The 14,852-nt window shown below is 43.2% G+C and overlaps 1 protein-coding gene across 1 annotated transcript in view; it reads left to right on the plus strand.

Annotated features, from left to right (window-relative positions):
• Positions 1 to 13,871, plus strand: part of LOC128911965 (ovostatin-like) — a 34,267-nt gene extending 20,396 nt beyond the window's left edge. The window contains exons 23-35 of the mRNA XM_054207614.1: positions 165 to 248; positions 1,111 to 1,287; positions 3,034 to 3,115; positions 3,956 to 4,112; positions 4,581 to 4,655; positions 5,948 to 6,113; positions 6,688 to 6,908; positions 7,356 to 7,571; positions 7,709 to 7,833; positions 8,029 to 8,119; positions 10,876 to 10,947; positions 12,216 to 12,318; positions 13,201 to 13,871. Coding sequence (XP_054063589.1) covers positions 165 to 248; positions 1,111 to 1,287; positions 3,034 to 3,115; positions 3,956 to 4,112; positions 4,581 to 4,655; positions 5,948 to 6,113; positions 6,688 to 6,908; positions 7,356 to 7,571; positions 7,709 to 7,833; positions 8,029 to 8,119; positions 10,876 to 10,947; positions 12,216 to 12,318; positions 13,201 to 13,253 — 1,622 coding nt within the window. The 3' untranslated portion in view covers positions 13,254 to 13,871. The remainder of the gene's footprint in view (positions 1 to 164; positions 249 to 1,110; positions 1,288 to 3,033; positions 3,116 to 3,955; positions 4,113 to 4,580; positions 4,656 to 5,947; positions 6,114 to 6,687; positions 6,909 to 7,355; positions 7,572 to 7,708; positions 7,834 to 8,028; positions 8,120 to 10,875; positions 10,948 to 12,215; positions 12,319 to 13,200) is intronic.
• The last annotated feature ends 981 nt before the right edge of the window (positions 13,872 to 14,852 follow it).

Below are 14,852 nucleotides of genomic sequence, written 5' to 3' on the forward strand. Positions count from 1 at the left end.
TTCAGGATTTTCAGAGATACCTTTGGCTTATTGGGAAAGTCTCTGCAGCATTTTCTTTACCAAGACTGCAGATTGTAACAGTCACTGTAGTAATGCTGACAAAGTGAAGACTTCTGGAAAAAAAGACGATTTTAACAATTTTTGTTGCTACATTTTCTCGTCAGGCATGACAGTTTCTGAACCAGTGTCTCTCAGCCTGCCAAGAAACCTAGTGGAGGGATCAGCCAGAGCTTATTTTTCTGTCGTTGGTAAGTTGAGTACTTAGACTAAAACCAAAAGTAAAGGGCATTTCTCTTTTGCTGCACCAAGTGTCATCATGTATACATGTGCAAAAGTAGTGTAAAGTTGAGAAAATACTTAATCTTGATTTTAGAGGAAACGTTTCCTACTTTGCAAAATGGCAGTTAAAGACAAAAGTTGCTCAGAATTCTCTCATATCAAAAGGGGACAAAATAGTCAAAATATTTAACTTATATTGCATTTCAGATTATACTGCATTAGCATATCCTGTTCTGTACAGTAAAACAGTTAATTCATCTGAAAAGTAAGATAAGGCAGACTTCTCTGAAAAAAAATATTTTGATTTCTTGGAAAGAAGACTTCAGAACTTTGGTGACTGCATAATTTCAGATTTATGCTTTCACGTAATGAAAAACATTTGTTAGGCAATAAATTCCCATAGAATAAGACTTTTAGGTCCTGATCAACTCTGCTAATGTTAAAGTCATTATTAAGACTGACAGTTCTCTCCAGTGAAAAATTTTTGAGGTTCTGAACTCAGATTGCTTTCTAAACACAGTTGTTTTGCATGCCTAGGTCAATGTTAGCTGTGCTGATGCTGTGCAACACAGCCTCTATTAGCCCATCATCATCATACCCCACACATTGTTCTCACATGTACACACAATACAGGAAGCAGGTTGTAAAGGGCAGGGAAGTATAACCCTTCTAAGGGTTCATAGATGTTTCTCAGAACCCATGCCAGCCAGTATCGGTACTCAGGTTTTTTTCTCAAATTCTCGGTTTCTCCCAGGTGTCCAGCATCAAAATAAAAAATGTGGGAATTTCAGCCTTTCTTGTAACTGACTTCTTATATCTTTCATTCTTCAGGAGACATTTTGGGTACAGCCCTGAGGAACATGGAGAACCTCCTCCACATGCCTTATGGCTGCGGTGAACAGAACATGGCCTTGTTCACACCCAACATTTATGCCCTGGATTATCTGAATAAAACTGGGCAGCTGACTGAAGAGATTAGACTCAAGGGTACTGGATATTTATCTGCAGGTGAGAAGCTTTCAGATTCTTCCATTTAATATTGTGATTGTGTGCTCTTTAACTTTAAAGCTCTACATGGTGAACACTGATCTCTGAATACTAGCACCCTGTTTATTGCATAGGAGCAGGCAATGACAGCACCCCGAAGAAGCATGTTGTACTTTCAGGAGCAAAAGCAGATAGAATTCATTGTGCCTGACATTATTTACTAGACATACATTACTTAATATTAAATTCAAAAGTCTTACTGCTTCAGTTGAATAAACAGCAGAACTAGTCCTTTTCTGTGATTAGAAAATATACCGTCATTATGGTATGATGACTGGAGGGTGGCTAATGTGACGCCCATCTACAAGAAGGGTTGGAAGGAGGATCCGGGAAACTACAGGCCTGTCAGCCTGACCTCGGTACCAGGAAAGATCATAGAGAGGATCATCTTGAGTGAGCTCTCACGGCAAGTGCAGGGCAGCCAAGGGATCGGGGCCAGCCAGCATGGGTTTGGGAAAGGGAGGTCCTGCTTAACCAACCTGATCTCTTTCTGTGACCATGTGACCCACCTTCTGGGTGCGGGGAAGGCTGTGGATGTTGTTTGTCTGGACTTTGGTAAAGTCTTTGACACTGTCCCCCACAGCATTCTCCTGGAGAAGCTGACAAATCATGGCATAGACAAGTGTACTCTTCGCTGGGTAAAAAACTGGCTGGATGGCCGTGCCCAGAGAGTTGTGATTAATGGGGTGAAATCCTCTTGGCGGCCGGTCACCCGTGGTGTCCCTCAGGGCTCAGTTTCGGGGCCGGTTTTGTTTAATATCTTTATCAATGATCTGGATGAGGGGATTGAGTGCACCCTCGGTAAGTTTGCAGATGACACCAAACCAGGTGGGAGTGTTGATCTGCTTGAGCGTAGGAAGGCTCTACAGAGGGACCTGGACAGGCTGGATCCATGGGACAAGGCCAACTGTATGAGGTTTAATAAGGCCAAGTGCCGGGTCCTGCATTTTGGTCACAACAACCCCAAGCAACGCTACAGGCTTGGGGAAGAGTGGCTGGAAAGCTCCCCGGCAGAAAAGGACCTGGGGGTGCTGGTGGACGGCCAGCTTAACATGAGCCAGCAGTGTGCCCAGGTGGCCAAGAAGGCCAACAGCTTTTTGGCTTGTATCAGGAATAACATGGCCAGCAGGAGTAGGGAAGGGATCGTGCCTCCATACTCGGCACTGGTGAGGCCTCACCTCGAGTACTGTGTTCAGTTCTGGGCCCCTCTGTACAAGAGGGACATTGAAGTGCTGGAGTGGGTCCAGAGGAGAGCTACCAGGCTGGGGAGGGGTCTGGAGACCAGGTCATATGAGGAAAGGCTGAGGGAGCTGGGCATGTTTAGCTTGGAGAAGAGGAGGCTGAGGGGAGACCTCATTGCCCTCTACAACTACCTGAAAGGAGGTTGCAGAGAGGTGGGGGTTGGCCTCTTCTCCCAGGTGAATATTGACAGGACCAGAGGAAATGGTCTGAAGTTGCGGCAGGGGAGGTTTAGGTTAGACATTAGGAAGAATTACGTTACTGAAAGAGTGGTCAGGCACTGGAACAGCCTGCCCAGGGAGGTGGTTGAGTCACCATCCCTAGAGGTGTTTAAGAAACTTCTAGATTTGGCACTTCAGGGCATGCTCTAGTGGCAGAGATTGTAGGTGGTTTGGTTGGACTCAATGATCTCAAAGGTCCTTCCCAACCATGAAGATTCTATGATTCTACGATTTATTGTGTTTTCAGGGTACCAAAAACAGCTATCATACAAACACCGAGATGGATGCTACAGCTCCTTTGGGACACGAGATAGGGAAGGGAGTGTATGGTAAGTTATGACACTTTCTATTTCCCTAGCACAGGATCTTTAGGCTTTGAAAAATGACCAAATTATTAAGTGATTCTTATTTTTAATAGACTCGATGGACATAGCTCAATTAATTTTGTTCCCCTAGTAAAGGAGAGATTAAGAAACTGGAGACAGTGCAACAAAAGGATGGTAAGATGGTTGGGGGCTGGAGCATGTAGTGTTCAAGGGGAGGCTGAAGGAACTGTTCAGCCTGTAGAAGAGGAGGCTACTGAGGAACCTAGGTAAAGCTTTCTGCTACCTAGATAGGGACTGTAGAAAAGACAAGAGTTAGACTCTTGTCAGGGGTGCACAGAGTAAGGACAAGTTTGTCCTTACTCAAGTTGCAACAGGGAAAACTCCAACTGGCTAGAAGGAAAAAAACTTTCCCCAGGAAAAGGCTGCTGCACTGAGACAAATGCCCAGAGAGGACGTGGATATCTCTATCACTGACAGAGCTCTGAACTTGGCCCTAGTTTAAGCAGGTGGTTGGACTGGAGACTTCCGGAGGTCCCTTCCCACCTAGTTTATTTCGTAATTCTATTAATTAAGATTAGAAATTACTATTATCAGTCATCAAGCTGTGTCTATACTTTACCCTTGCTCTGAAAGAATGGTTCCTGCACAGTAATGCAGAAATTTCATGTCAGTTTTTAATATGAGGATTTTGACTATCTTATTTATTTAAAACTTACAAAACACTCGTTTCTTTTAGCTCAGATATTGGGGAGTAAATTTTATGTCATTTTCTATGCATATTCAGTTGCTGGTAAACCTTCCTGGTCTTGTTCACACCTTACTTGCTTTCTGGTTCACCTGCAGGCTCACTGCCTTTGTGTACAAGTCGTTTGCACAAGCCAGACGCTACATTTACATTGACGACAATGTCCAGACTCAAACTTTGATCTGGCTGGCAAGCAAGCAGAAGTCAGATGGCTGTTTTGAAAATGTTGGGTCACATTTCAACAATGCTTTGAAGGTAACTGAGACAAGACTAGTTCCAAACTTCCAGTCCAGCCATAGGGATTAATTTGGATCATTTCTTCCAGACACAAGCTTATCACCACACTCTTTACCTAGTACTGTTCTCTCGCGTGTTTCACATACGAGCAGGGCATGATTCTTATGGCTGGTATTGATGACGAGGTAGAAACAAGTCGAACTTTCTGAGTCAGAAGTATCAGGCGTTCTTTTCCACCACTGCATTGTGTGTTCAGCCACAGGCTATAATGTGCTTTATTGCACATGTGCAAAAGCCAAGAAAAGGCATCAAATAATTTTGGTTTTATCCTGAGTGAACTTGATCTTTCTTGTTCCTGTGCACACTGCAAGACAGAAATTACTTCTGATCTCTAATCTAACTGTTATCTGAACTATGAATTAATTCATATTTTGTTTCTTTCTAGGACATTTGTACTGACCTGTTCTTTGCTTGTTTTTTCTTCAGGGTGGAGAAGAAAGTGAATACTCACTCACAGCCTACGTTGTGGCAGCGTTGCTGGAGGCTGGACACTCTGCTGAGGTAGGTATTTGGTGCTGTTATGCTCTATTAGTCTGGTCAGCGATTTGTCAAACGGTACACAAGTCATAGTCCTCACATCCATATTCTTTAACAATGTGGTAAATACTGATAGTAGGACAGTAGGGTCAGCTGAGGAAATCTGTTTCCAGAACCCTGAAGTTGGCATAAGTATTTGATGAGTGTTAGAAATCAATTATGTGTTTAGTTCCTATGGATTAATTTTTAAAATCCCTGAGGAATCCAGTTGTGTTAAAAAATCATTGTCTATGTAGGTGCAAAATCCAGACAGAATTTGCCTACTCCATCCAGAGCCCAGTTTGGAATCTTCTCTGAATTTGCCCATTCCAAAGTCCAAGCTACACAAATCTTCAGTCCTTCAAACTCTGTGCATTTAGACCCAAGCTGTGTTTCTGTTTCCCTTTGTCATTGTCAATAATGGAAGGAAACAATGACCTGCTGGTTGGAATACTAGGCACAGGAATGAGAGCTGAGTTTTGTTCTCTGTAATTTACTTCCTGCATATCCTTGAGCCCCTGTTTTTAGCTGACTTTTGTTCTTTCTAAAATGGGGAAGATGAGAATTGTTCCCAATCTGACAAATATGTTCTAGGCATGCTGAGTTTTACAGGTCCCTCAAATACTGTGGTATGGGGCATCATTTAAGTACCCAAGACTGGCAGGATAGAAACATTGTGTAGAATCAAATAGTTCTTCAGCAACATGAATTAGTTCCCAATATCTTCATAAGAAGCTCCAAAATGTTGTGCCACATCTGTAAGTGAAGCTGCATAGACAGGACAGGATTAGTAGTGTGCTGGTGATGTCTGAGATGAAGTAGAGCTCACAGAGACGGTCTGTAAGGCCAAAAGAGATGAATAGTTAACTTGATAGCTTTAGGTAGCAAATGAGCAATAACATCTATCTGGGAGAGTCTCCTTCATCATGAGGTCTCAATACAATTTAAATAGTTCTGCAAAAATGATTTTTTGGAGCTAAAGCAACCAAGGAACAAAGGATTTACCTGCATAAGGTCACCTTGCAAATCAGGAAAAGAACCAGTGCTCTGTTAGTCCAGCCATGTTGCCCCTAAATAAACACAGAAAGAAGGCAGCACCACTGGAAGGGCATTTTTTACAGGATACACTCTGTACGCCCTTAAACGTGCCATGGATCATGTATATTTTTAGCATGAAGGGTCAGTGATGGCAGCTTAAGCAGTGATGGAAATATTTAAAGAGAAGCTGAGACACAAATTCAAGTACCTGACAACCCTACTGTATTTTGCATTACTAGCATCCTGTCGTTCAGAGTGGCATGAACTGTTTGGAGAATGCATTTGATAATGGGGTCCACAATCTGTATAACCAGGCCCTCTTTGCCTATGTTTATGGCTTAGCTGGCAAAGAGGAAAGATGCCAGTTCTTCCTTGAGAAGCTGGACAAGACAGCCACCAGAGATGGTAAGTGTGTTATGGCCATGATACAGGCAGTACAGCTGACGGAATGACCTGTGTTATGATGTAAGCTATTCTGATGTACAGGTTTCATGCCTGCTATGCTACTGAATTTACCTCTAAGAACTTCTCTGTCTCTTTTGGCTTCACAAAAGATTGAGGTGTGGGCTGATTTTCTTAGAATTATGAAATAATGTAGGTGGGGAGTGACCCTTGGAAGTCTCAGTCCAAGGTAGTGGAAAAGTGTACCTAGTTTCCCCATTAGCCTCCTCTTCTACACACTGAACAAACACAGTTTCCTTGATTAAGTCATGGATGCTGCCCTTAGCCTCCTTCTGCTGCACTGACTTCACTTTAATCCCTCTTTGACTTATAAAGCCCCCTTTAATTAATTCCCTTTCCATCTCTTCCTGTTTTCCATCCTGGAACTGAAACCTATCTAGTTCAGGACACTGGTGGCTGAAAAACTTTTGAGTAAAGGCAGAGAGGGAAACGTATGCCTGTCTCCCACATGGTGCTGTAGTGAATAACCAACAAGTAATTTTTCCATGCTTTTTACACCCCACTTTTCTGTTTTCAGGTGGTTCAGTTCATTGGCAGAGAGAAAATAAGCCACGAGCAGAACATTTCCCTTCCTTCTATTCCCGTGCCCCTTCTACTGAGATTGAAATGACGAGCTATGTGCTCCTGGCTTTGCTCAACAAAGCCAAACTCACTCGAGAAGACTCATCTTACATTTTTCGCATTGTGCGCTGGCTTGTCAGACAACAGAACCCATATGGTGGTTTCTCCTCCAGCCAGGTAACAACTGGGTGTGGTAAAAAGAAAGCTTGTGGCAGCAGTCCAGCCTGCAAGCTGGATCTTGGTAGTAGGACATCTCTTCCTGACTGCATATTTGTTTGAATAATATTTGATAAATGGTGCTCACATAAGTTTCCTTGTCAGGTCACATCATGCTCTTCATAGGCAGCTTCATCCATATTTTAGTTTTAGGAGATGAGAATTTACCTGAGTTTCAAGTTAGCAATAGACAGCAATCAGTGTTGACACAGCATTATCCCATTTTTTCTGGGATAATTTGTATCTATTGCCCCAGAACTTCTATCTTGTCTCCTTAGCTCTTTGCAAAGTGCCCCTCCGTTCATGAGCACTGATAAAAAGCATCAGGGAAATAGGAGCTGTGCTAATCTTATGCACCATCTTACAGCTGGGTATCTATCTAATTAGGGATCATGTTGTTCTTTTCAGGACACTGTTGTTGCTCTCAAAGCTTTGGCCCAGTATGGATACCTCACCTTCTCTAAAAAAATTCTTAACACAGTCAAAGTCAACTTCATGGACTCCCCCAGTAAGACTTTCCAGGTGAATGAAAAGAACCGCTTCTTACTGCAGCAGGCTTCCTTACCCACTATTCCAGGCGATTACAATGTGGAAGTGAATGGCACCGGCTGTGTCTATCTGCAGGTAAGCAAGCTGGAAACTCAGCACCACCTGAGTTTCCTAACTCAGGGTCCTCCATACCTCATTCCCCTCCATACCTCATGCCAAAGACACAAAAGCCTGTAAGTCTGTGACCACCTCACACTTCCCATCTCTTTTAGACCACCCTGAGATATAACGTCCATTTGCCAAAGAAAGTTGCAGGATTTTCTCTCTCCATACGGCCGGCCAATGTATCTTGCACGAGCAACTTCCCACCGAAGTTTGACCTTGTTCTCTCCGCCAGGTAACTTCCTCTTATTGACCTACCCGCCTTGCATTCACGGTTTGGTAAAGCATCCAAGGAAGGATTTAAGTGCAGGCAGTTAACTGCTACTGTGCAGCTGCAGGAAGACAAACAAAATCATTGGGAGCCGAAAATGACATTCGCTGGTCTCCTCTCAATTTGCAGACCAGACTAACAGAACTTTTCTCATTTTAGTTACACAGGAAACCGCAAAGTCTCCAACATGGCTATTATTGATGTGAAGATGCTCTCGGGTTTTGTTCCTGTAAGATCTTCCCTGAAAAAGGTAAAGAATGGGAGCAAAGCGAATAGTAAACCCTGAAAGCATAGGAAGTTGATAAGAATAGTCTCTGATTAGCAAATTGGAGCCCCATGGGAGTTCTGCAAAGTCCCTGGGCCTACCCTTCTGTCACACACTCTGTGTCTCAGACCCATACCTGTTCATCTGTTGAAGACAAATCTGTTAGGAGTTGACAAATACAGTAGCCCAACAGAGGTGAGACCGCCGCAGCTTCATATCCCTAGGTACAAATAACAGCAAGGCTAAGTGTGTATTCCCAATAGGCAGACATGCACACTGTGCAGATGTATACATATATGCATATATACATGAGTGGCCACACAGATCAACAGAGACAGAAAAGACAACACTTACACAAACACAGACAGCACAAATGGCTTGTCCTGTTCCCCCTTCAGGGTGATGAGACTGAAAGCTCATTTGTGGACAAGATGAATAAACATATATATATGTACACACAGGCATGTATATACATGCAAATATACAACGTGGATCCCTTTGACAGCTGACTGTCATCGTTTAACCCCAGCTGGCAGCTAGGACCACACAGCCACTTGCTCACCCCATCTTCCTTCCCCCAAGAAGGGTAGGGAGAAGAGAGAGAAAAGGAGGAGAAAGGAAAAAAACTCATGGGTTGAGATAAAGACAGTTTAATAGAACAATATCAGAAAAGGAAAATAACAATAATAATAATGACACAAGTCACTCTCACCACCCAGTGAATTGGCACTGTCCCGAGCAGCCATCGTGGATTCCTTCCCCCCTAGCCAACCCTCATTTATATACTAAGCATGACATCTATGGTATGGAATATTCCATTGGCCAGTCCATTGTTCTGTCTGTGCTCCTTCTCAGCTTCTATGGGAAGCTGAAAAGAGTCCTTGAAAAGCATAAACATTGCTTAGCAACAGCTGAAAGAATATGCATTATTGGCATTCCTTTCACAGCAATCACTAGAAAGAAAATTAACTCTTTCCCAGCTGAAACCAGGACATTGACTTCAGACACTCAGTCTGCCCAGTAGTTGCCCCTGGATCCTTGTTCTACTCTGTCACTGGCACCTGGACATATGTGCCCTTGAGGCCGCAGCCCCACTCCGGTGGCTGGAACTGAGCTCCCCAGCACCCACACATACGCTTGGTGGGTACCTCCAAGAGGCAGCCTTAGACATGCAGTCCCTGCAGCAGTTGGGCTTGGATCCCCTGGTCTCCCAGTCGCCTCGCACAGACACAGACACACACACAAGCAAACACACACACAAACAAACACACACAGATGAGTCTCTGCTACCTGGTCCAGCTCAACAGCCAGTATCTGTCCCTAAGACCTTATGATCTCTCCAGTAACAGGCTCGGACCTCCTGGTCCCTCCGATAGACACCTCAGATCCTCTGGTATCTTCAATATTTGGCCCAGACTTATGCCTGCTTCAGTAGCTAGTTGCCAAGCCGCTTAACTCACTCACCAGCTAGTCCAGGTTTACCAGTGATGACACACTGACATACACACCCACACACAACAAGCCTGAAGTCCGGTGTCTCAAGATGCTAGCACCCCAGACACAGTTCCTGTGATCTGTGGTCTCCTCTTCAGTGGCTGGTATTCCGTACCCACACGTGCACACAAAATACAGAGCCCCTCACAGCATTTAATAAGAAGGTGGGACAGACCAGGTACAGGGCATGGCCGAACAAGTGTGCTGACCACTGACCTGTTTATGTGCAACCAGCCCTTTTTATCTCATTTTTCCACCCTTTTTCCTCCCAATCAGACTTTATCCTTCTCAGACTTTATCCTTCCCTTTGTTACTTCTGGGTCTTCCCCTAAAAGTCCTGTGATAACTCTTTCTTGAGTCCCAACGTCCCATACTCAGCCCTGTGCCCCTGTAGGCAGCATTTCCCTTGAGCCCGTAAGGTGATCCAGGGATACTCTGCTGTTGACTCACCTGGTGGGGCTCACTCCCTGAAAATGGGGCTGGTCACTGCCCTGTGGCAGCCCCGGGGGGAGCTGTGTCAGGGGGCTCCGCTGGCTCTGTTCAGGTGACCGGGGCTTAGCGCATCGTGCAATTGAGGTTCTGAGACAGATGCGTTGGCTTCAAGCCGTGAGCTGTAGTCTTCAAGTAGATAAAAAGAAGAAAGCAATTCATTGTAGAGTCTGCTTATAGCTTGGTGCTTTAATAATCATTCAGCATTCAGGCCTGAATTTCTTTTTTGGCTAGAACTGCATGAAATTTATAACTTTTCTTTGGAAGACTTTTTCATTGAGATGTTACACTGTTTGGCATCCTACTCCTCTTTATATGTACTTGAGAAAAAATAGCTGGTTTTTAACGCTTGAAATTTTTTGGATTTGTGCATTTTTATAGTAGAACAATTTTGCTCTTATGCTTTTCTATATTTTTTTCAAAACTTTTGCTTTTTTAAAATATAGAATGGACTAGCAAGTGAGTCAGCTTGAGTGATTGTGTAATTGTAAATTTGATTGAAATGAGAGCACTCTTAAGTTAATGATAAAAGTCACCTGCACCAAAGCTGACTAGTAAAACTATCATTGTGATTGGTTTGCACTCCTCATGTTATGAAAATACTCGACTTGCATTTCTTATTTTGGCCACGAGATGGCGGGTTGGCACAAGTGGAGCATGGCAGCCACTTTAAAAATGTTTCACTATCGAATAGTTCTTTGTAAGTCTCCTTGGCAAGTCTCCTATGTTAACATTGCTATCATTTGCCTTATTTAAAGCTTCAGTACCAGAATTCTGTTGTGGATCGTGTAGACATCAAGAACAACCACATCCTTTTCTACCTTCAGAAGGTAAGTTTGTGGGTTTTCTGATTAGTTTTATTAAATTGGAAGTTTAAAACAGCCTCCCAGATAAAAGAAAAAGCCCATTAATAGCAGATTAGCAATATATGTCTTAAATATGTAAAGGGACTTCACTCGGTCAAACATCAAATATACATGCTCAATAATTGTAATCTACAGTGAAGAGATACACAGTTGTTATTATTTTTGGTGAAAAATGTTGTAAGATTAAATAGCATTTCACAAACATAACTAAGTTGCATTCCATATTGCAAAAGTTCACAGTCTACGTAATATTCCTCAGCCTCTAAGGGATGCTTCTCATTAGTTGATCTGAGAGTGTATTACAGGGAGTCATTATTACCCTTCCCCCACTTTTAGAGAGATTTCTGTATGAAAAGAATAGTCCTCCCACGTCAATAACATTAATAAAGGGAATGAGAGAGGAGTAAAAGGAAAATCAAAAGACAAGGGATCTTGAAATACCAAGAAGGGAAGGAGAGAGGAAGCATAAAGGAATGGTCATGATAAGTACTTCTCAAACAGTAATTTTTATTAGTTGGTCTCCAAGGTTCTAACAAGGAAGATTGGAGTCAGTATTCTGAATTCATAGAGAATGTGAAAAGTCTACCCAGCAGGGCACCAGTGATGCAGAAAGTTCTCCATAGCCCCTGTCCGTGGGCTATATATTCCTATAAAGAGGTCAGCAAGACAAAAACAAGGACAAAGGGAGAAGAGAGCAGGGGCACAGTTCCAGACATGCAAGAGAAAGCTTGAGAAACTGAGGAATATGAGTAAGGAGAAAAATTTGGGATATTTAGCTGCCAGAGTGTGGAATGAGGAAGAGAACCATAGGGAAGGATGGAGATCTTGAGTTCAAAGTGATTAAAGAGAGAAAAGTGGGGAGAAGATTCATAGGGGTGCTGAAGGTGATTTTAGCTGGGAAAAGGCAAGGAAAGAAACTAACAGCCACTTTCAGTGACAGGATGAATGCTGATGTGCTGAAAGCTGCAGTAACCCAGGAATGGTTGAGGTAATTGGCAATGGAAATATGAAGAGGAAGAAAAATAAGAGCACATAATTTCAGCAACAAAACGTATTTAGCAACAGCTTTTAAATAATTATCTGATTTGACATCACGTTTGCAATCTGGAGAGAACTGCAGAATGGCACTTTGTCACCCAGTCTGACTCAGAAACGCATTTGTTCAACCTTAGCCTAACGAGAAGATATGAAAAGAAAAAGTCTGATGCATTTTCTTGTCTTGTCATTTCCAGGTCTCCCAGAAGGAAATCAACTTCTCCTTCAGTGTGGAGCAAAGCCTGGCTGTCTCAGATATCAAACCAGTGCCAGTACATATGTACGATTACTATGAAACAGGTAGGTGACCTCAGCAGGCCTAAGCAAAACCTGTGAAATCAAAGTGTTGAGAGAGCAAGCTAGCAATTCCGCTGCTTTGGCTTACCAGACAGCAAAAGGTTTGCAGAGCATAGACAGTTTCTGCCCCGCTCCCCGTCTTTTCATTACTTGCTTCATTTCGACATAAAGCAGATTAGAAAGTGATACGTCAGGAGTTGCTCTCTTCCAAACTACATACAGAAATAAGTGGGGTTCCACTTTCTTTCCACAGTTTGAACACAGTGGTTACAATCAATAACTCAAAGTGTTCCTGACTTCCCTGATGTGGGTTGTCTTGTATTTTTGCTTTATATTGCCATAGTAGGCTGCAGTCAAAGGATTCGTCCTCAGTGGGATTTAGATACTTAAGCAGGAATGACAGTCCCACTGAACTCGAGAGGAGTTTAAGCACCTAACTAGAAATGTAAGTGCCTGACCACCTTTCTTGATCTGGCCCCAAGGAACTACAACTGCATCAGACATTACTCACTTGTGGAATCTACGTTATCAAAACTACGGCTCAGGTTCCCCCATATTTTTCTCAAGCTTGGCACAACCTATGGGAACTGCATCCTAGCAGATTAGCAGACTATGTAGAGAATTGACCCTGGAGTGCACGTTCTGCCACCTGATCCACGTCTTGCGTGGTGACAGCAATGATGTGTCCTGACAAACACAGACAGAGGAGTGCCTTGGGCTCTGACTGTGCACCCCTGCAACCGGGTGCTTTGACAACTAGAAGACTACCACAAAATCTATCAAATGTTTTCTGGTTCATTATGTGTTAACCACAGGTGCACATGGACTGGGGTCAGAATGATTTCTCACTCTCATGCAAATGTTGTCTTCGTTTCTTCTTTCCAGATGAATATGCCCTTGCAGAATACAACACACCCTGCTCCCCACCTTCCAACTGAAATCAGATACGTGCCAGAAGAGGTAATGATTCAGAAGATATCAGAAAAGCATTTATAGAGGAAGAAGAAGATAAAAGACTTGGTTGTTTCTGGGAAGGCAATGAAAAACATGTATAAGAATGAAGAATAATCAAATCCCAAATTGCAGTAGATCAGAATGACCCATTCTGGCCCACACTTCTAAAGAACTTGGGGTCAGTGTGGGTCAGAAACTCCTGATAAAGTGCTTTTCCTGACAAGGGAGATACTGTGCAGTTGTTAACCTTGATCATCCATCTTTTTGGAAACTTATGCCATACATTCCAGTGGGAGCTAAACTCCTGAAACATGTGTTCTTGGCCACAGACTCTTGTTAAGAAACCCAAGATTAGGAGAATAATCTGCTGCTGCTTCTGTAGATTTTATTTATTTTCGTGTTTCCATTTTATCCTGAAGGAAGATTCTGAAGAAATGACTTTGATGCTCACCTTTTTCAGTGATTGAACTGAATTGCTTACAGATGTCAGAATTCTAGTCACAGGAAGACAACTTTTAAGCAGTTTTTGCCTCTATTTAGGAAGAAAGTTTTTCTTCAGATTGACATCTCATGTTTTACTGCTCTTTGTAATAAAACCTTCTGACTGGCAATGCTATTTGTCGCAGCCTCCACTCCTTGTTGTATCTAGAACTAGGTGGTGTAAGATATTTCATAAGCTAAAAAATTCATACTTTGGACAGATCAATCAATGACAGTGACATTCTGACATCAGTGATATTTTGTGGCACAGACAGGATCAGGGCCCCAGCCTAGGTCATGGAAGCTTTTCTAGCCAAAGCCTAACAGCAGGAGAAACTAGAGAGCTGTAACACAGAAACTCTTTGAAAAGGGGTTAGGGAGGAATGGTGGATCCAATGGCAGAAAAACGCGCAGATTTGTAGGGAGGGAAAAATAAAGAGAGCCACAAGGAGCTTATGATGGGGTGGCAAAGTACAAGAAATTTCCTGTCGTGCTTTCTGCATTTAGTGATCAGGTTACAGCAGACAGCCACACACTGTGGCTACTATCCCTCACAGTCTGCAGTGACCTGACATAACCTTTGTCCTGATGAGATCACACAGGTGGAAGGACAGAGATACCAGCTACTTATCCATAACAATCTGAGCAGACATCTGCCAACGGAACCGTATCACTGGGCTGCTGTTTCTTCAGTTGGGGTGTTAGACATAGTCCTAGTTACGGTCTTGGAAGAGACTAGCTTACTTATCATGAAAATGGGCTTCTCAAAGCAGATTTTGATTCCTACAAACACTTCACTCAACAGCAATGTGCCCGCTGTGAGGCCGACGACACCACAGCATAGGAGGTGGTAGGAGAGGAGCAGCCCTTTTTGTACACCCTGAGAGCACTGTTTGGTAGGGTGTCAGGCTTGCCCAGAGATGGCTCAAGTGAAACTAATCCTACTGCACTGAGCAGTGCGGGAACATTTGTGCTATGGGGCAGCCATGACAGAGACCCACAGGCTCAATGTAATCCCAGAAAGACGCAAAAGAAAATTGGAAGCTGTAGAAGCACATAAATGTTGGTTTGGAATGGACCTATGGAGGACGTCAACTGAAACC

This window comes from Rissa tridactyla, chromosome 1 (assembly GCF_028500815.1).
Source record: "Rissa tridactyla isolate bRisTri1 chromosome 1, bRisTri1.patW.cur.20221130, whole genome shotgun sequence".
NCBI classification, from domain to species: Eukaryota; Metazoa; Chordata; class Aves; order Charadriiformes; family Laridae; genus Rissa; species Rissa tridactyla.